The sequence below is a fragment of the Nicotiana attenuata genome, unplaced genomic scaffold (genome assembly GCF_001879085.1).
Source record: "Nicotiana attenuata strain UT unplaced genomic scaffold, NIATTr2, whole genome shotgun sequence".
Classification (NCBI taxonomy): Eukaryota; Viridiplantae; Streptophyta; class Magnoliopsida; order Solanales; family Solanaceae; genus Nicotiana; species Nicotiana attenuata.
This window is the reverse complement of record NW_017670878.1, coordinates 73,074-95,675: the sequence shown is the minus strand read 5'-3', so window position 1 is coordinate 95,675 and position 22,602 is coordinate 73,074. Positions and strand designations below refer to the sequence as shown.

The 22,602-nt window shown below is 38.5% G+C and overlaps 1 protein-coding gene across 2 annotated transcripts in view; it reads right to left on the bottom strand.

Moving 5' to 3' along the window:
- Positions 1-13,442, bottom strand: part of LOC109244141 (nuclear pore complex protein NUP88) — a 16,203-nt gene extending 2,761 nt beyond the window's left edge. The window contains exons 1-8 of one of the 2 annotated variants that reach the window (XM_019411179.1): positions 13,364-13,442; positions 12,869-13,260; positions 11,433-11,584; positions 9,789-9,911; positions 6,339-6,483; positions 5,880-5,941; positions 4,840-5,056; positions 2,577-3,488 (exon numbers count right to left, since the gene is read on the bottom strand). In XM_019411179.1, the coding sequence (XP_019266724.1) occupies positions 2,577-3,488; positions 4,840-5,056; positions 5,880-5,941; positions 6,339-6,483; positions 9,789-9,911; positions 11,433-11,584; positions 12,869-13,183 (1,926 nt within the window). In that variant the 5' untranslated portion in view covers positions 13,184-13,260; positions 13,364-13,442. The other variant, XM_019411178.1, reaches the window with a different exon arrangement.
- Positions 13,443-22,602: the final 9,160 nt, after the last annotated feature.

The following is a 22,602-nucleotide window of genomic DNA, read 5'->3' as shown; positions in this document are numbered from 1 at the left end:
TTGAATGCTCCACAGAAAGTAGCATCCAACAGATGCACCTGTCATCTACCCAAGCTACATCCTGGGTACAAGATGGTCTGCACGTGTCGTTTAGGAACAGAAGACTATTTGCACAATAATCTTTTCATCCAATCAAATTGCACAACAGAATTCCAATGAATAATTATAAAAAATAGATGATTTTGAGAATGAAATACTACAGGCATGACGAACAATCTTTTTTTGAAGGTAAGGTGACTATAGATGTATGTAGCACCCAGGGACTGCTAGATCAGAAAATCCATTTACAGATGATGCCCGGAAAAAACAAATTACAGATTATGCAGTTTCCATAATTAGCTATGGAGGGAGCTGATAAATTCTATATGATCCGAGTATCATTTTACCAGCTCAAGTAGTTCCCATCTGAGTTTGTCTGGCTGCTGATCATCACTGATGTGGCCTTCTAAAGAGTTGAACATAGTAGGTCACTAATCTCCCAGTCCAGTAGGTTCCTTCTGAACAGGGGGCACCATGTGCCATTTTCTTACTGAGCTTCAGTATGCTCTCTTTGACCCAGTTTGACACCTATTTTCCCCCAGACTTCTCGATACACGCTGGTAAATCAACAGTATTAACACCATCACGGGAATGTCAAAGATCTGAACCGCAATTGGTTCAGATTTCTCAAAGGTCCATATCAGGACCTCCATAGGCTCTGCTACCATTTCTCCTTCTTGTTAGGACCTTCGGAGAGTCCTCATTGACGAATTTTCCTTGCTCTTTTCAATTCCACATTGTGATCCTCCTCAATAAGAGCAAGATTAATAGAGATTTGTGATAGCATAGGAGGTTCCAACAGGGCACTAATTCCACCTCTAGAACCATTGAGTCCACTATCTCTACCTACGTGTGTATATATTATCTCAAGTGACTGGGCATAAGCATATCAGGTTTAATTTGAGCTCTGCATTTTGCTTTGCAGGAGTCGGTATAGGCCTTACCATTCGGCTTGCTGCTTGCTATCCCAGCATTTTTCTTATATTTACCCTTTTCCTTTTCTTTAATCTATTTTATCTGGTTCATTACTCATATTTCCAGTTTATCAGCTTTTCCCTTATTAAGAGTAAAAAGGGGGAACTCTGTATTCCCGCTTTCGTTTGTATGAAATTTTAAGAGATAGCAGGCCGCATACCTTAGGCCGGCATCTTGTTAGTTCCAAAAACTATGTTCATTTGCAACTTCCAACTTTCAAAAGCTGGCCACAGGACCTCACCAGAGAACAGAGTTCGGCCATTGACTATCTCTGACCATGCTATTTCTTTTTTTACAATGGCTTTTTCTCACTCTTATTGTGAACTCAACCCAAATTGGAATTTAGAGGATCCAATTTCTCTATGTTAATGGTTGCAGAATCCTTTTCTCGATTTTCTTACTCTAATTCTCACCTATCTGAGAGGGGTGTTTCTCTAGTATAAACATAGAAATCCTTCGAACGTAGGTTCAATTGTTTGGAAAAAAATTCCGATCCTTAAGTGATGCAGAACGACCACCAATCTGATCAGACTTGTTCTGATTCTTCTGTGTTCCAACTGCATGCGATAGTTGGAGACCACTGTTTGAGATAAAGCCTCTTTCTTTCTATGAACCACTCTCTCCCAACATAATCCTCTCGACCAACCCCTTCAGAAGCTAGTTTTAAGACATTGCAGATCCACCTTACATTGTCAATCCATCACCTCGTGCTCATAAATTTTCGTCGCCTCAATGAGTTCGAATCTTACCAGCTTTTTCGTTGTTATTGTTTGGGAACTCTTTAATCCAACAGCAGACGAAATTTTCCATTCCGTTGTTACCTAAGTTATATTCCAGTCTCATCCTCCTGTACTAAGTTTAAGTTACTAAGAAAAGCAATCCAAACTTAAATCTAAATTCACTTGCCAAAAGTTGCTAAAAGAGGATGTGAAAGGGTGTGGGTCGAAGGTTTTTTAGGATTTCAGGATGGTTGGTTTCAATTTCTGATCATTTAAAGATCGTTCACAACTGTCTGATATTGTCGATTACTCGATTTGGAAAGATATTTTGTTTTTTTGGAGTAAAGTTGGTTGGAGACGGTGTATTGCCAGAAATCTAGAGAGAAGGATGAGTTTCTTTCTCCAAACTCATCCTGTACCTTCCAAAAAAATAGCATGATGAACATTCTAAAACTATGAATTACATGATACATCTATCAGGGCCGATAGAAGTTCAACTACAAAAAGCTACTCCAATATCCGAAAAAGAAAATGCACAATTTTGAGAAAGTTTAAGAAACCAGACATGTCAAAGATAGTTAATGGCGAAACACATTTCAAACTGACAGAAAAATTACTTCATAAAAACAAATTGCCACCAGAACTTTCAGTAGCACAAAGAATAAGAGAGACAGACACACACAAACAGACACAGACACAGACACCCCACTGAAACCTCAAAAGAGGGCAAAATTTGAAGGATCAGATAGATAATAAGGTAAAATCCAACTTAAAAGGAGAAGTCCAGCAGGAAAAAGTAACAACTGCTATCAAGATTATAGTGTAACGACAGCACAAAGTTACCTTGTGGGCATATTCCACATAATTTTCGTGAAACAGCTTGAAATACTGATGAAGTGTTGATCGGCCTTCAATTGAATCAGCGGCAACGGAGCGTAAATGAGGCGATGAAGGGGGCAAAAGAACTACCCTGGGCCCAGTAAGGAGCTCTTTGCTTATGATAGTAGGAATATCTGTATCTTTTGGCCCCTCTGAGTCTATGAGTTTGTCAACCTTATCAATAATTGGGGGAACCAGTGTATTCCAAGTCTCCATCTCCAACACTATACACTCACAAGAAGGGGTAAGACCCACAATCCATGAATCTCCGAAAGAATCTGACAGAGCCAAGAAACCACAAAGTGGGGAGGCTGAGGATGCTTCTCCTTGGAAAGTGCTAAGAACGGGATGCACAGAGGGACTTCTCATCATGTCCTCTTTGCCACTACTCTGATTAGTGAAAGGAAAAAAGTGCAACACTACTGAATCAATTCCTCCATCATGAAGGCAATATATTCTTTCTGAAATAAGGGGATCAACAAACATTGATATAATGGAACCGCTTCTTCTGGGCAGAGCTAAATCCACAATAGCCAGCCTTAAAAGAGGAGGTGAATGCCCCAACCATAAGGTATGATCAGGTGGCAGGTCAAGCTTCAAAATAGAGGTGTCACTGGACAATGACTCGCAAATCATTGCAAGGCCAACTATACTATCAGTTGAATCCAGACAAACCCGAGGTGGGCTACCGACCTTCCAAACCGGCTGTACTTCATCAGCTAAAGCATCAATTTGCAACTGGCCACCACTCCAAGCAGTTACGACAATAGAATCTTTGCTAACTAAATCATAAAGAAAACTGACAGCACGCCCTTCACAAACTGGAGGATGAACCGAGTCTTCTTCAACGCTGTGACTTACTTTACGTAAAGGCCCCTGCAAGTAAAGCCAGTGTTAAAACGGTGTTATATAGTTGGAAAGATAAATAAACGAGCTTTTCTTAAAAACGATTCCACCAAGAGATTAAGCCAGAGCAAAAAAAAGTGGCTTGCTTTGTAATCACTGGAAATAACTTCTTTTCCTTCATAGTGAGATAAGGAATAGTAGTGCAGCCAAACTTAGATGTTACCACGTGAAATTAAAATTTCACGCAGATTTTTTACTTCAAGAAACAGGAAAAAAGGACAATACTCATTTATGCAAGATTATAGTAGTATTTATTTCAGCATAAAAAGAATAAGAGAGAACAGAAATGAGGCCCTCCACACGAAGAAATAAAAGTTCAGTGGATTGCTTTTCCGAGGAGATACATGAAGAGAAGAATAGGGGCTATTTCCGTTCAAATACGGCCTTAATTTGTTTCACCATGTTTTCCACTTCAATCTTTATACTAAGGTTTATAAGACTTGTCCGAGTCGGCATCCTTCACCGATACACAAGCAACTGAGACAGAAAAAGAGTGTCTCATCCAACAAGACATTATCCCAAAAAATCAATATATTAGATAATAAGGGCAGGCAGAAAAGACTTTCTACTGTATCTTGCTTCTTGCTAGAGCAATCCAGCTAGAAAGCACTATGAGTACTTATTCCTCCGTGTATGCTCAAATGAAAGGTAGAAAACTGTTTTGTTCTCCCATATAGATCAGTATCAACCAATCTTCTGTTTTTAACAACATTACCGCTTACAATATTCAATGGTGCCATGTTACTACAATCAGCAATCAGAGCCATTTTTTACCTCTTTCATATTAGCAGAACGATTAAAAATAAAAACGAGGTAAACATGGATGTGTTCTTCCTTCATATCGTTAATCACTGAAAATCAAATTAATGTTGGTCTCTGAAGAAGTTCAAGGTATAAATGATGCCCGACGAAGTCCAACTTTTTTTTTGATGGGTAATAATTAAAAGTGTAAAGTGAATGTGAGATGAAATTAGTAGACAAGAACTAATTTACACAAGTTGCCTGTTCCTGCTGTAAGGAAGGACAGCATGCTGCACAGCATATCAATTAGGGCAATCAAATCTGACAGTCCATATTCATGAATATTCACATATGGCATTGAATAACAAGAGAGAGAAAAAATAATAGAAGAAAAATGAATCAAGCCATAATGCAAAAGAGATGAAATTCCCTTAACTTCTACGATGGTTCTCATCCATCTAAGCAAGTCAAAGTGGGTATTGGCGGATATGGACCAGATGGATTTTTTTTTTTTAAATGGAATGAATATGGACCAGATGGATATACTCAAGAACATAAGAACTGTTAGTTAGTAAAGTACCTGCAATGAGATTGACGCATCAAATAAAGCATAAGGCTGAGCTCTAAGTACAGAAGCATTTTCTGCATGAACTTCTTTCCGGGCTAGTTCAGGAAATGTTGCTTCCAACCAAGAGATTGCCAAATTTGAGTTTTTCACAGCTTTTGAATTCGATGATTTCAGACCAAACACATGCGCATCACTATATAACTCCAGTATAGATTCCCATTTGTACACACTGTTCAAATGTAAAGAATCTACTTTAGTGAGTTCAAGTGAAATATTGCGACCTGCCTCTTGCATAGGCTAAAAATAGCAGACACAAGGAATAAGTAAGAACATTTTCAAATTAGAAGTCCTCAGAAAAAAATGAAATGAGAAATATGGGAGGGGAAATAATTCCTCTTGGGGGAAGACTATAGTCTATGAGATCTCTTATATAGACAGACAAGCTTATCATAAAAACCTTAAAAAATACTACCTATCAGCAGATCAATTTTACAGCTGAGCAAGAATAAGAAAAGTCAGAAAATTATGGAAATATATTTTGTATAAAGACCTTTAAAATAATTTCATATTACTTCACACACTGTTATCAAAGGCGAAAAGCGCAAAAAAGCTCTAAAGTTTGTTGGGGCTTTAAGCGCAAAGCGCAAATAAAGCGTGAGCTTTAATGAAAAAAGGCGCAACTGGAGAAAAAGTAAAACTATGTATATGTAGTCAAGGCTAATAATTATAAGCATGAATAACAAATATATGGACAAAGAAATCGAAAATAATTTATGATAGTTAAATATCAATTGTTTAATGTCACCTTTTCATGATTACACTCATTGGCAAGGAAAAGTATGCCTTAGAGCCTTGATGCGACACTAAAGCGCCCACGAAGCGAGGCAAAGCGCTCAACATGCTTTGAGCCTTGCTTCAGGCCTTAAGCGCTTTAAGTGCGCCTTTGACAACACTGACTTCACAACCATCAATTCAAAATTAAATTTTTCTGTCCATAAGTATCTCTGAACAAAAGCTTAAGAATAGCAGAACTCTGATCTCTGGTAAATTACCTTCCAAAGGGAACAACAGGACATAGGATGTAAACTGAGCCATCACTAAACAAGATAAAAACCTGCAAAAAATAAAATAAAAACTCAACTTTACCACACAAATTTAGTGACAGTAAAACCACTTGATCAATAACCGCCGCTACCTGGAGATGTTAGATAATGGGCGTTAAATTTGCTTACCCTACATTTATTACTCGATCTATCTGGAAGTGTAGACCTTGTTCATTATATAGTTATCACCAAAATATCGATACAGCTTTGAATCATAAACTATTACCATGCCATTCCTTCTATTCTTATCATCCAACATATCCATATAGCTAAAAGATTATGAATCACTGATGAAGTCCAATTCTATCAAGTCCCAGAATGTGTCATCAGGGCATCACCACAGAATACCTGAGCATATAAGCACTAGGTCTACAGTATAACAGAGAAGTGTTAAAGAATGGAGCTTACACTGAACCTGTCCCACAAATGATCCCCCCCAAAAGAAAAATCGACGGGGCAGATTGATGTGGCATTGTGCGAACTGCCAGGCTCCACAGGCTGCAAATAATACTCCTGTTCTGGCTGACCAAGGGCCGACGACAGATCATAAACCCTGTATATGAAGGAACATCAGTAAATATAGCTCAATGTAATTTGTCGATAAAAAGAAATAACATATAATTCTCCAATCAGCAAGTGATTTAACATGCATCTGATATGTTAAGAAAGTCGTAGAGAATAAATTTTCTTTGAAAAAAAAAAAGATGTCTCCGCCATTGGATAACAAAAAGAATGTGCCACACACCAGTTCTACGTGCTCTGACAACTAAAAGCCCCAAAAATAGTGATCCTTTGCACATGCACACCCAGTGAGAAGTGAAGGGGAAAAGATGTTACTGCCTAGGCAGTGTCGCTTTATGCAATAACATGGTTCCAATGAAACCAAGCTTTTGGCTCTAAATGTAAATGGATCCAAGTCTTCTGAGTTCCAATTTCTATCAACTTGTACTACTGCAAATGAAAGAGCATCATCAATTTGTTCTAATGAGCAACCATATGGGTGAAATTACTGACAGCTCACTTCCTAAAGTAAGGTTGTTGTCCTTGTTCATCTACAATCTTTGGGATTTGTTGCTTCTTAACATTTTTCAGCTCACCATGTCCAAAAGGATCAGCAGTTGAACGAATATGCTAATGATGTATTGCATCTGACTTAGACAATTTAGAGAGCTCTCAGATGGCCACAAGTACATTTAGACTCGTGTAGCAGACCAAAAAACAGCATGCTGTTCTCCATAACTCTTTGATTTACAGGCCTACTTGTCCAAATTAGGGAACAATTTAGTTTAGAGATATATCATTGACAGAAAAGCAAACATGACGGCGTGCACCCAAAAGAAGAACAGAACAAACGGAAACCTCATTTTGTCAGTTCAAATACTCAATAGATGTTTCACAATTAATGTAGTTTAAGTAAGCCAATTTAATAACATGTTTTCTATGAAGTCGTCCTCGCCACAAGTCTTCTTTTTCTATGTGGAAGTGGCATATAAATTGACAGCTCCCAACAACCATGTAGCACTAGAACCAAACAAAACCTTCCCAACAGCCCTTCTTATTGCTTAGGCCTCAATCTCTTAAGGCTATGGGCATGCCACTGATCCTACAATCAGCACTTAAGGCTTTTGTCGGAAAACTCAAAACTCAGCAGGTGCTTTTTCTTCTAAGATTAATGAAGCTAGCTTGGCATACTTTTAGTTCCAATATACCATTCAAGATACGTTGGTGGTATTTGGTTTCAATAATTAAACCTAGCGGGAGGTAGTGTAGGCAAGCAGATAGGTACAGTATACCTTCCTCAACAGCTTTATCTCTTGCTACCCTCAATGTTATCAATAAATATGGGTAATGAAATTTTGCAGTGATTTCTGAATATAGCCATCTTGCTTACAACGAAAAAAGGGTCAACCAGCAGAGAAAGTATGACTAACATGCAACTTGGGGAGTACTTGTATACCTGGCTAAGAAAGAGTTTAAGAGTAAACAAAGAAACTTCCTTTTAATTTTTTTTTTATTTTTGATAAGCAAACTTCATTTTAAATCGAAACCTAGGCATTGTGAGGAGGTCAAAGATTAGGTAGGCATTTTACAAGAAATATGTCTTTATTCAGAATTCAAAAGTCAAAGACAAATTTGATTATAGGAACTCATGAATGACAAAGCTTGTAGCATCTACTTTAAACAAATAAAGAATTGATCATAGTTAAGAATCACGTCATTTAAGTCCCCGAAAAAAACTCAACAGTAAAGTAGATTAATTTGATTATAGGAACTCATGAATAACAAAGCTTATGGCATCTATTTTACACAAATAGAAATTTTTTAATAATAGTTAAGATTTCATATCAGTTAAACTCCCAAAACATGAAGTAATAGTCAAAACTAACATACCCAAAGCCCCTTCTCCTCTATTATAAAGAGATTCTTTCTCTATCCTTCATTCTCCTTCAAACTTGTCTATTGTCAGCCTATCCAATGGTTCATAAATACAGTTAAAAAAATAAGTGAGGTCCTCCTGTATCTTAGTTTAAGTCCTGTTTGCACCCGAATATCCATTTAATTTGGTATCCATTAGAGAAACCGCACAACTAAATTGCACCACAACTTCTTTGGTATACTCAGTACTTGAGCAGGAGCAGCTCACAGAACAAATGATTGGAAGCAACATGACTAGTAGTGTCTCTTCAGCAACATGAAGCAACACATCATTTGTAGCTTGGTAATTCGTTTTAAGTGCATAATAGTCTCTTTTAATATGTTATTTATACTACCTTCCCCTATAATTAAATAATCTTTCATATTAGGATAGGCTGTGACTTGGAATGACTCATCCCTATACGCCTTTTCGCGTCCAGAGACAAGATGAGGGAATGAGCCATCTTGATGCCTCCTTCCTCGTCTCGAAACCAACCGTGGCTTTTGTCCTTGAGGCATCCATATGCATTTCAAATGACCAGTAACCACTAAACAAATTGAAAATCTTAAAAAAGACTAATCGCTTAGATTATTTTAAGCGAAGTCATTGTCAAGAAACACTAATTTACTATCCCAAGTCAGGGCAACCAGGACCATCTTACCCAAATTTCAGCAATTTTTTTAATAATGATGGTGTTTGGAACAACTTGTGTACACCTGGACTATTCCGCCAGAGATCTACCTTCTAGCAGCACAGATACCTAGCAAATCTATCCACCAAGGCTTTGGCATATGGGAAGAAATCACCTAGTATTTTTTTTGTCTATGCTCGGATTTGAACCCTGATCTCCAAGGTTTGCATCCGCTTCATTGACCACGGCCACATCATTAGGTGCCAAATTCCAATAATTTTACCGGAACCATATCAGAAGAAAAATGAAGCATATATCAAAAAGAAACTTACTCTAGCAAACTTTGTGTTAAACAATTTAAACTTCAAGATTCTGTCTAGAACATTTACTTCATAGGAAAAAAATGTGATTAAGCATCTTTATAGATGCAAAACACCATAATTCAAGTCATCAAAAGAAACAAGGAGCAGAATATTAGTAACTAAAACTGATCAAGCAGTAGGAAATCCAAGAGAAGTGCCTTCTGCTCGTGCTAACAATCCTTAAGTAGTAGATAAAGTACCAGCGCCAGTACCATCAATAGTATAAGATATCCAATAATTGTTAGGTAGGTCTCTATATGCATTAAACCATGATTTAAGAGGATCACGAGGAAGCAACAACAGTTTTTACTGCAAAATGATTACTAATCCAGTTAAGATGTCTACACAAACAAAGATTTAAAAACTCTTTACAGGTTTTTAACATACACCAGTTGAGAACTTTATCATCAAATAGTCCTAATACAAATTGACAATGAAGAAACAAGTACCTGAAAACGGAATCAGAAGAGAGGATTCCCAGATGGGTGTCACTGTAAGGGTGCCAACAAACCTGCAACGTGCGTATTGAGTTGTTTTTATCAAAGTAAATCTCTGAACCAACTGAAACTGTCCTGCAACCGACAAAAGAAAATAAACACATTCAAAGTGACTTCTAGTGCACCGCAACTAATTATCAGACAACAACATAATTACCATCAAATCTTGTTACTGAAGAAGGAATCCATCATGTCTATTTTCATTTAATCTCCTAATACAGGTGAGAGGATAATCTGACTGGTCTATTCAAGGATTACAGTAATAAATATATTTCACTCTTAAAAATTGCTATTTACACAATAGAATGTAAATTAGGAGGTCGAAACAAATAACCTGCATTCTGACCCTATAAAAGTCCTTTATTTATATTAAATACAAACAAATGAAAATAAACCAGAAATTTTGAAGTTTTTACTTTATAATAAAGTAAATTATTTTGTTAAGTGCAGGATAGCTCCTGTATACAAGTGATGTATCAAAAAGGGAAGAACCTACACAGAATATGGTTCTCCATAAATGGCACTCAAACTTTTACACAATAAGAACCTCATGGGTGCACCAAAGACTAACTAAAACCAATAGGCTATTTCTAAAATGTGCAGAATCTTTTTATACCCCCTCAGAAGTTCTCATTTCTCTCTTTCCACAAGATCCACATGATGGCTAGGGTGGCAACATTCTATGCTCTGAGTCTTCTCTTCTTTCAAAAAGCCCACATATGGAACATGTTCTTTACTAAACCAAGCATCACTGCTGCACCTCAGACCAATCGGCTTATGCACAATGCATTAGACTGTGAATTCATATCAGGATGCCATCACTGCTCATTCACGGCATATGAGGATAAGTATACCGTCATTAGATATATCCAAACACTTCGATTTCAAATTAAGAAGAATAAGCCTATTTTTCACCAGAAAACCCCAACAACCAAATTTTGCAATCACTTGCCATTTTTTAGCTCCTAACTCACTCACTTTCTTCTTAAAGCACAAAGTACAATATCTCTTCACAAGAATCCCAGGAACCATTTTTGAGAAGATTCAGGAGCCATGTGTGAATTCATATCAATCTCGTTATTAGATTAGCAATGGCCAGAACAAACAGATGGTATTACTGTTAGTTGCAGTCACATGAAATCTGAACCGCTTTGAATCAGACGAGACATCAGCATGTAACTACGGATTCTCAGGCCTCTTGATGAAAGATAAATCTCAAAAACATAAATAAACAAATAAAATAAAGAAAAAACAAAGGGGGAATATTACATATGCAAGATCAAAATCAGTTTTCAAGAACCAATGCTACTTCCAAATGTTAAGTCATAAGGTTTCAAATGATTGGAAAAAAAATTAAAGGAACAGTGGCTTTAAATAGCTATACCAGAAAGATCATAACTTCTTTCATCCAACGAGCAATAATATTGCATCAGACTAAATACACACGACGCTTTCGAAGATAAAGGAGAATGTACTCGTCAGAAGAAAAATTGTTAACAAATATAAAGAGGACAATGACATTGGTAACACTATTGTTTTACACTTTGGAGCCCAAAGAAAACATAACCTAGCAAAATCAAAAGGAGGAAGTTATACCGGCATATAACTGTATTTTCTTTCGTCGAAGTCCTTCCATAGAGATACATGACGTATAAACCATCCAAGCCAACTAGGAAAAGTGCTGATCCATTTCTATTAATGGAAATTCGCTGAACCTCAAAATCCAATTGCATATCAGCTTGCAGTACCTAAACAACAACCAGCATCACCAAATGCGTAGCTTAAAGAAGTAGTAACTTGGTAGTAGTACCAATGCATTTCAACAACAAAACAAAAAAAAAGCAATCAGAGCAAACAGATATGGTTTATTTGTCATCAATGGACTAGTGACCTGATAACACGGATAGGTCATAGGAGTGTTAGTCTTCAATTCTTGTCCTATGCATGTCGTTCTTAACGTTGCACAACGAGAAAAAGAAGCTTCGAAAGTAGGAAGAGGGAAGCATTCTCTGTAGAAGTCTAGTAGAATAGGTATTCTGGTGCGCAGTAGATAAATGACAGTTCAGCTATCCAAGTGAACATAATTGTCAAATCAACTATTGTCTAGCAGAATGAATCTGATATCACAATTATCTCAAAGCCCCAAGAATGATCTGTTTAAATTAAAAAAAGAAATAAAAAACTAGCCAAGTTTAAGTTAGCATAATTTCCTCTTTCAGATAGAGTGCTAAGAGCATCAAAGAATAATGTAAGAGAAGTTCAAATATGTCTCAACTAGGCAGTACCTGTAAGGCTGAACCTGAAGAAACAAGAGGTATAACAGTTTAAGATCGTGCTGAAGTTTATTCTAACATATAATACAAATTGTTCAGCTTTATTATGTTACTTTTAAAGAAGGAAAATCAACATTTCAACAGCAACGTCTGAGTAACTCGAAGGAGCGATCCCTCTAGCTCCTTGAACTTTGGAGAAATAATCCTATGACTTAACTTGGGAAAAAGTGAAAAAAGAAGCATAATGTGTTGATAAATCCCACAGCCGCAGGTTCTAAAGTTCACAAGGATCAAACAGTCTCAAGGTTCTATTCCCCATTGTCTTCAATAAGCCTAATGAGTCTAGCTTAAGTGTCATATCTTTATAATAATCTCATTTTTTGTCATATATCCATCAATTCAGCCTCTATCACAAACTATTCAGGGTCAGTATATGAATCATCTATATCCATCCTGCTCCATTCACGCTCCCTTGTGTGCCATCTCATCATGCTTAGTTACGTTTACAAAATCCATACGTATAAAATTCTTTTTCTTTAGTTTTTCTCTTTTCTCTTTTTTTGGGGTTCGGGTAGAGTTGTATTTAAAACATTGGAGCTGCATTCCATATGTTACTAGAACAATCTTAGGAGAATGTCATAATCCTCAATTCAGCCCTAATTTAAAGTTTCTCATGCTCACTTTTCCGAGAATACTAAATTTGCAAACAATGAAGAAGGAATACGCATTTCGTGAACATATGTAGAATTAAGTAGGGACCTTAGAAGGAGAAGCGGCAAGGACGGAAGTAGGGTCCGGTTCGCCCAACCGAACAGAGAGCCGATGCAGACAACTTTTGTAGGAGTCCCAAAAGTAGAGACGAGAAGCTCCGTCCCACGCCAAAAGGTTTTTAGGCATTGTGAAGTTGGAGGAATGGGCGGCGCCATCCCTGTTGGGAGAAGAAAAGACTGGGTGGTTTTGTAAGGGTAGCCATTCCAGTTCTTTTTTGGGTGTTGAAGCTGAAGTTGGCATTGCTGATTGACGGCCACCGTCGTCGGCGTCACGGGGCTCCGACAAGTCGAAATTGTATCTCATGCTCAGATGCTCTTCTCCTACTCACTTCGCTTTGGGGTTTTGGATTCTCCCGCTGCTAGCAAACGGGAATCATTCGCCTGAAAAAGATAACGATAATCTTTTAAATAGTGATTTATGAAGTTTAACACTTCAACCTAACAGATATCCCGATTCATTTCAATCTATGACCAATATGCATACATGTGATAATATTGAAAACAACAGTATATGATTTTTTTAATATGTACTCTTTACTGAGATTTCGTGTCATGTGAAATCGTAAAAGCACTAGAAGGAAAAGAAATGAATTAAAGACGCACAAAAAACACAAAAGGAATTTAAGTCTAAAATGAAAGGATAATTTTATTATTTATTAATTTAATACATGTATTCTTATTTCACATTTTATCCTGCATAAAATAATATAAAAATTCTCTTATTATTGTATACAAGTATTATTTTATACGGGCATAAGAAAAGAAAAAATCTAACCAAAATATTGTACAAGTTATGCAATATTTTATACAAAAAATTAAAAAACCAACCAGATATTGTATAAGTTACACAAAATTTTATACTAAGACCAACTTGTACTAATAAGTTGTGTTAGATTTCATATATATTTATTCAAGGCAAACCAAATGACCACTTATGTTTCTCCAAATACTCAAAAGCCTTTTATTTACACTTATGGGTTGTTTAGTACGAAAATAAGTTATCGTAGGGATCAATTATGTGAGGACTAGTAATATATGATGTAGTAATATAAGCATTATTTCTTGTTGGGTGTTTGATTAATTATACTAAAATTGCATATGCAAGATATTGTTTAAAATATTTATTTATTTTTAAATTAAAAGGCTATAAATTTATAACTATACCCTTGAATGCTTGACCTTCATTCAATTCTAAGAAAAAGACAATGATAATTTTGTCCTTGTGATGCATTATCCACGTATAACTTATACGTAGAATAGTATTCTATGTTGTTGGTAGTATAAAATAAGTACACCAATTGGTATATTAAGTTATAATTCATAATATAAATCAAACATTAAATAAAGTTATAAGTACCAAAATATGTATTATGATTATTTACTTATACATCATACCAAACGACGCTTTACATCTTCTTTGGATGCTTGTTACATACGTTTGATAATGTATCGTATTGTATTGCATTATGTTGTATTGTATTATTTTGGTGAATTCAACGTTTGGATAGATTGCATTTGCCATCGTTTCATGATATTACACACTAGCAATATGAACAATAAACTTGCAATATTATAAAGAAAAAATAGGATACGAGGTAAGATTAAATAAGGTAACGACTCAACCACACCAAAATCAATCGTTACATAAAGTGATACTTTTCGTCATTACATAACGATGAATTTAACGATATGGTACAATAAAATTTAAATAATAATCTAAATAAACTATGTATCTGAAATAACAATATGATACAATAGGTAACAACTATCCAAACAAGATGTTAGTATTTTCTTGGAAGAGATTTAATTATTTTTTAAAACAAATGTCAGTTTATGTCACGACCCAAATCCTAACCCGTCGTGATGGCGCCTATCGTGGTACTAGGAAAGCCGGCAAAAATACTCCCAACATTTAACATAAAATGAATCAAGTAATTTTAAATAACCAAAAGTTTTCATAAAACGGGGTAAAAACCCAAAACACAAATGCGGAAAACAACTCCCAAATCGGGGTGTCACTAAGCTTATGAGAATCTATACATAACAATCTAGAAAAGAAATGCCTATCCAAGTCTGGATCATAATATAATTAAAAAAAAGGTAAGGAAAGGAGAAACATGTTCTTGTATTGAATATCATCCCCTTTTACAAAAATGACATGGGTACCCTTTATATAGGAGGGTGAATCCCAATATAATACATATGCATTATTACAAAGATATGCAGCTGGTAGAGCTATTTAATGTCACGGTACGGACTTGCACTAGCCTAGTAGACCAAGTCAGCTCTAGCCACGTGCCTTGGGAACCTCTCGCTTGTCCATCATAGCCACCGATTTTGCACTGCCCCGAGGTCGAACATAGGGAACCCTCGGGGTCGATCCTCGAGTTTTGCCTCGGGCCTTCTGAATATGGGCTATGAAGTGTCATAATAATCATAAAATCGGACTCTCCGATTTTAGTCGTACACATCGATCCAGTTAATTTCATAATTCTACTAGGCATTTCGTCGAACACCTATGACAACTGATTCTTGTAGGAGTGTTTTTTGGAATGTTGCGTCGATTCGAGCACTGTTGAGACAATTTGACTGATCATTATCAATCTCGTGGCCATGACAAACAATTTGACATTGGTCTTGGACATTTTGGATCGCTGGAACGCCATCGTCGGCCAATTGGAACATTATTGAGTTGATCATGTTGGTCAAATGTCTTGATGGATTGGTCTGCAACTTTGTTTTCCCGGTCCTTAGGTGTTGTAGATGAATTTCCACTAGCCAATTGATCACGATTTGGGCCCCAATTGGATTGCCATTTTGTTGAGCACCTGGAGGGTTCACGATGTCACTGAGCTTTGATTCCAAAATTGGAGCTTGTGATCGGCCACCATGTGAAATTTGCGGTACAATCACATCCTTGTTATCAATACAAACATATTGGTGTCGAATTTTCTCCATTTGGACCCCTGGAATACTATTAACGACCGTTTCTATTGTGTCGATAATCTGCAGTTCGTCGGAGACGTCGATTCCCATGGTGGAAATGCGTGAAATTTGGTAGAGGGGTGTGTCTGATGATGGAGAAGATTTGACATTTGGCCCAGAACTCGCTTGAGAAACACCAGAGACTTCCATGTGATTCTTGTGAACAATGGTCCCTGCGCCTTTTTGGATGCCTGTCACAGCTGGGCTATTGTTTTTGCATGAGGTTTGTTGGGGGAGTTGCGCTTCTGTATGGTGTATCTTTTGTTGGTAGTCCGACGGTTTTTCACCGGTGGATGACGGTGCTAAGGCCATTTTGCCACTGGAAGTTATGAGTCTCCATGTATGGAGAGAATTTTGCGGTGCAAGTGAATTGGAGGGTGATTCATGTTTTTAGCGTTGTTTGATGTGATTTGAGGGCTCGACTAAGTTCGTATGGTGTTGTAGGACTTGTTGGTATATTTGTTTGAGGTCCCGGGGGCCTCGGGTGGATTCCGAGTGGTTAACGGACTAGTTGAATTTGCAAAAATTTCTGGTGTTTCAGTTGTTGGTTTCCTCTTATGTGATTGCGTAAAAGGGGACGCGATCGTGAAGCCTTGAGTTATGGAAGTCACCTTTTTGTTCTATGTGATCGCAGGTGTTCATCCGCGATCGTGAAACTTGCTGGCCAACTGAATCTCGGACGCGTGGCTTGTGCCACGTTCGCACTGAAGGAAGGGATGGACTGGGAGTGGTGCTTGATTCTATGCCGTCGCGTAGTTGTGCACGCGATCGCGTCCTCCGTGTTCGCGACCAGATACCCACATTCGCATTGTATGTTTTAAGTTGTTGAAATTTTGTTCTACGCGATCACGTGGGAATTTCCGTGATCGCCTAGTGTGAACACCTGGGCAGACTATAACATTTCAAAAACGAGGGGTTAGTCATTTTTATCAAAACTTGAGATAGAGAGCTCGGATTTGGATGAAATTTTGAGGGATTTTTAGAGGCATCGATTGGGTAATGATTCTTCACTTATTTTTGGTTATATTCCGCTACTCTATCGTTAATCCCATCCTTTAATTTCGGATTTGAGTCGAAAAATTTGGAAAAGATGGGAAAAGTTCTTCAACCAAATTTTTGGGTTTTGATTGAGTTGTTGACATCGAATTTGAGTAATTTTGGTACTAGTGAACTAGTGGGTGAATGGGTGTTCGTATTTTGTGATTTTTTTTCTCTTTGATATACTTCACCTAGTCCGATTGCACTGACCATAGATCCATTAATCTCGTCCACCCAGTACGAACTCCTTAGGCAATAAGCCACCCCGGATATCACCAAAAGTCTCATATGATGCCACAACATACCAATAAGTTATAGACCCCGATCATGATACATAAGGAAAACGAACTCTGGAAGGGATTACTCAACTTGGGCAACAAATATGAACCTTCCTCAGAAAATGGGAAGCAAAACACATAAAAATTAGAATATAGGGGACTGAACTCAACATCACACTCTTGGGGCGTGGAACCCTACCCAAGCTACATACCCGTGGCGTCGTGCCACCTGATCCACACATAAAATCTATATAAGGAGATACATATCGAGCTAGAGTGCTCATTACTACAAAATACCGAATATCGGCCACAAGCACGCTAAGTGCATAATACCATTCCTGGGGAGATAGATAGCGCCATACGCTACAAAACTCAAGTACATCTAAAGTGTGACATATAAAATGAATATCGAGAGCCATCCTGCTCACATAATACCTTCGCTACGTGGAACCTCAATACATATGAATTCATCAAGCCATTTCAAAACTCACACGGCACAACATAGTATTACAGGAAATAACCGACGAAAAAATAACATTCAATGCTCGAATACTCCTCCATAAGGAGTGATATGCCGAAATGAACCCATCTGGCCTGATATAGAGCCTATATTCATGTTTTAATCCACCCATCGACCTCGAGCCGATTCTTATCGCACCGTACTAGGCTAATAGCCTTTCAAGAATTCATTATAACTCCTTCTTCCCCATAACACACAAGAACAACCATTACCATCATAACAAACTCCCACAGTCCACAACCAATAGACCATGCGCCATCGAGGCATAAATTCTCAAATTGGCTCTGTTACTACAATCTTCACACTTGGTTTAAATCTTCAATCAATTAAGTGACTGCATTTCACACTTATACAATCTCCCCGTGGGGTACACTTCATGATCTCCCGCACTAGGTAACAAGTATGCACATCCATACCACTGGTCAGACTAGCTGCAAAGCAAATCAAGAATCCATAACTAGGATGCAAGGCCTCTTTTACAAAACACCGATCTCAAGTGGCTCTGAAGACAATACCATCTTACTCTAAACACTCAAATCCCTTTCATGCTTATCCGAGCTCGTGACATCCTTTCCAACATCGAACCACAGCCTTGATCCTCACTTTTAAATTTCATACCGCTTACTGCACCTAACTGGCTAATATGCGATAGTACAAGAATTTCATCATAACTCCTGAAACACTAATATGGAAAACACTTCATCACCTAGAAACTTTTTACTTAACTCATTCCAAGAGAACCACAGCAACACGTGAGTAATTTCTCATAACCGTAGAACATTCAAATCCTCAAGCAAAGGTCTAAACCACCATAACCCTTTCGGGATCCACCTACACATACCAGGCCATAATACTTGAATACTTCCAAATAGAATCAATTACGACGACCATCAAACCTCGCACGTACCGCCCAAATCACATGCATAACTTAATCACGCTGAAGGAACTGATTACCGCCTCCATTAAGCCAATTCAACCATGGCTAACCCATCTAACTTCTTCTAATTCATCCTTAACTTGCCTTAGACATAATAATAGTTCCATTCCCCACATCACAAATCAAAATCCGCACTCATATGGAGTGGCCCCATTTTACGAGACCACATTGTCTCCATACCCATGAACTGTTTCATACCCTTATTGCTCGCACATACGCATCTTCAACTAATACACCCATTCTGATAATTCCTCTACAAATCTGAAGTATTTTCCTCTTTCTCCTCCCAATGCCACACTGCACGTCGAAAACATCATAGAACATTTCGAGCCTCTTATCATAATCTACTATAAAAGCTCAGTTCATAACCATACTGCGGGATTAAATCCTTGGGCACCACATTTTTAACCTTTGAATTCACTAGGGCTGTTGTTGCGAGTCACCCACTCTAGCTTGGTCCTGAATATAATCTACTCTGAGGCTCCGCTAGCGCATAAACATCCATCTTAATGAAGCCCCCGACTGAATCACTTCCTAGAGCCCGAGCATGAGTCAATAAGGCCAACTATAGCACACCTTCATGTTCTTTTCCCTTAGCTGAAATAGCATACCAGTACACCGATAACCCAAAACATCACAAGAAGATGACCATGCAACCCAACCGTAGGCGATGAGACTCTCCCACTTAGCTTGAAGCCACCATTACACAACTTTGGAACCCACCAAGATTCTTTCATCATTGTTGACGTGATCTTACACAACTAACCCACCAAATTCCTCGAAATCCTTCTATTTGACCTTTCATGAACACTCTGAAACACTAACCACATTTACCTATCTGACCTCTTATGGCATAACCGGTAGAATTCTTTGCCTAAGCTTCGTCAAGAACATGCGACTACTAACTGCTCATAGGAGATAAACAACCTGTGGAAATTACATGCCGATATATCCCAATGACGCCTTACTACACAATTACTACGAAATCTGTAACCCAACCTGAGCCCATGCTCATTCGCTAGCTGTATATTTACCTCGAAAATACGAGTAACAATTAAACTTGATTTGTGGTTTTAAAGATATGTGATTTAGTTCAATACCAATTAGTAATCAAGAAATATCAAGTAGAAATGAAGGAAACAAGTGAATCAAACCAATGTTACTCAGCGGTAGTGACCTCGAGATGGACTAGGAGCAATAAAGTAAGAACAGTAAATGTAAAGGACGATTCTGATGAACAGTAAGAGAAAAGTAGGATAATATATTCTTGCCAATGATAAGATGATATTACAAATGATTAGGGTACCCTTTATATAATAGGGTAACCCTAAATAAGGTACATTTCTATTTACAGTAAGGAATATTCTTGGTAAAGCTATCTATCCGCCTAGTACGGAATAGTACAATCCTATTCCGGGATTTGCGTCATGATCTTGGTGACGTGGTAGGAATCTAGACAATTCTGTTACAAGTCCAAAACGGTACTATTTTGGGATCGGCATACTCGACCTCCGTATGTATCGTGCTCTGTCTTCGAACTCGGGTCTTGTCCCTCGAGCTCGAACTCGATCCTGCCTGAACTCAGACTTTGGACGATTTGTCGAGCATATAGATAGAAGGCATAGGATCTCTACCGTATACAGATAGTCCCCGTGTTTCTTAGAGTAAGATGATAAGAAATAATTTGAACCTCGTTTCCCCAGAGTCTTTAGTGATGATGTCATTTCTGTGACATAGGCGCTCGAAGTGAATGAAACGTCCTATCGGTTTGCTTTCCAAAAACATTAAATGCACACCAGTACTGGTCGGCCATTAGCGCCGCCGAGCTGTCGTCACCTTTCTATAGATATGGGGCTACTTATTTGAATAATGGACTTTACTCTTTCATCACTTTAACTCTGATTCTTCTTCATTTCTTTCTCTAATCATTTGTTTCCACCGCCCCTTTGAGCGCCGAAAAATGCTAAGTTCCCGTAAAACACCATGTTCTGCTACAGTCTGTATTCTTTAGCTTAAAATCATGGCTAAAACTTCCAAAATAGTCCCCCAAAAAGATAAAGTGTCGTCTTCTTCTACCTCCCAACCGGCCAAACTGGTGGTGCCGCCGACTTATGAACAAATCACTCCCGGCCCTTGCGTGATTAAGAAGGACTTCAGTATTAAAAATCCTCCTGATTTCCCAGGCCAATGCGAGCATGCATCTCGATATCTTATTTTGATATCGGAGAAGTACCTTAAAGGAATGAAGAGGGACCTGGTTCAGATCCCGATCCCCGAGGAAAGCATTACTACCCACGTGGCGGGGTTTTTAAGTGTTTACACTTACCCCTTCACACTGGGTCCCCTCGATCCGGTGGTGATCGACTTCTGCAAAACATAAAAGGTCACCCTTGGCCAGATTCACTCTTTCTTTTGGCGCATCATGATCATGCTGCGCTACTTTTCCAAAAAAGGCCGAGGGGTTGGAATTCACCCTTAACCATCTGATTTGATTGTATCGGCCCTAGCTGTTTTGAGGGCTTGTCAAGCTGTAACATCAAACAAAGAAATCCTTCTTTGCTAATAACGATGAATCTAAAGATCGAGGTTGGATGAGCCGGTTCATTAGAGTATAGACTTCGGATGTCATCCACAGGGATAAAATGTCATTCCTAGAGAGCTGTAACTTTAATCGTAAGTGGAGTTCTTCTTCCCAATATCTATTCATATTCAGCTTTCACGCCTCAAAATGTCTTTACCCTTTCTGCAGCCACATCCTGGGCACCTCACGCGGTCCACGACCTCGAGGAATGGGTCCGAAATTTAGCTCCCACCTCCTCCTACGATGAGCGCAAATGGTGTGAATTATCGAGGGGCAAGTGGGAGGCCAAATATCATGGTAAATTCTCTTCCCAAGTTTCAGATATTTTTCATTCGTTGGTGGTGTCAACTTATTCACATTTATTTGTGTAGGCATCAGAGATGTATCCGAAATTAGGCCAGCTCCGCTCGAGGAAAAGACTACGTCCTCGATCCTGAAATCAGGGAAAGACAATAAAAGAAAGAGGGCTTCGAAGCCCGAAGACTCCCAAGATAAGGCGACACCTGCCCGGAAGCCGAGGAGAAGACTCATTCATGTTGACTTGGATTCAGCCTTTTAAAACTTGGAGGATGAAGAGAACGATGGTGAAGAATCGGCGTTGGTACCTCGAACCAGGAAACCAATCGAAGTCATCAATGCCTCCAAACCTGATGCCTTGCTACTTGATGAAGGAACTCCAAAGAGAGACTCGGGAAAAGCCCTCGAGTCCCATGAGATCAAGATCGTACCTCCTTTTTCAATAAATACACCGAAGGGGACAAGCGCTGAGAGGACCGAAACTAGCCAGAGCGCCCCGAGTGAGGAGCTCGGGGCCATGACAATGGGTCACTCACTTTCTCTTCCAGCTTACTCTGAGGAGACAATAAAGGATGCTCAGGCTCTGCAAATACCTAATCCGAGCAAGGTCCTCGAAGAAGACCCCTTTCAGGATTGTTTCACTAGGGTTGACGATGTTGCTGACCTTAACGATGCATCCACCCTTTTCAAAGAGGCTCAACATCTCCTTTCTCACGTAAATGTTAACTTTCATTGTCGTTACTTCTTCTTTCCTTTCTTTCCTTTCTTTCCTTTGACTGACATATCTTCATTTTATGTGTAAGCCATCGTCAAGTTTAGAGCTGAGCAAAGCCAATGTGAGGTCGAGCTCATGAGGATTTTATGCAAAGAGAAGGCCCTGAGGCTCCTCTGTGGCCAGAAGGAGGAGGAGCTAAAGGACTTCTCGGGCTGAGCTGACCAAAGCTTGAAAAAACAAGACCGAGCAGGATGAGCAGCTAACTATGATTTTAATAGTGTATGGGCTTCTTGGCCTTGCTTCGGAGGCTAATTCTTCGATGTCTCAGCTGCAGCAGAAGTTGGAGATGATTGGAAACTCCGGGGCGAGGTT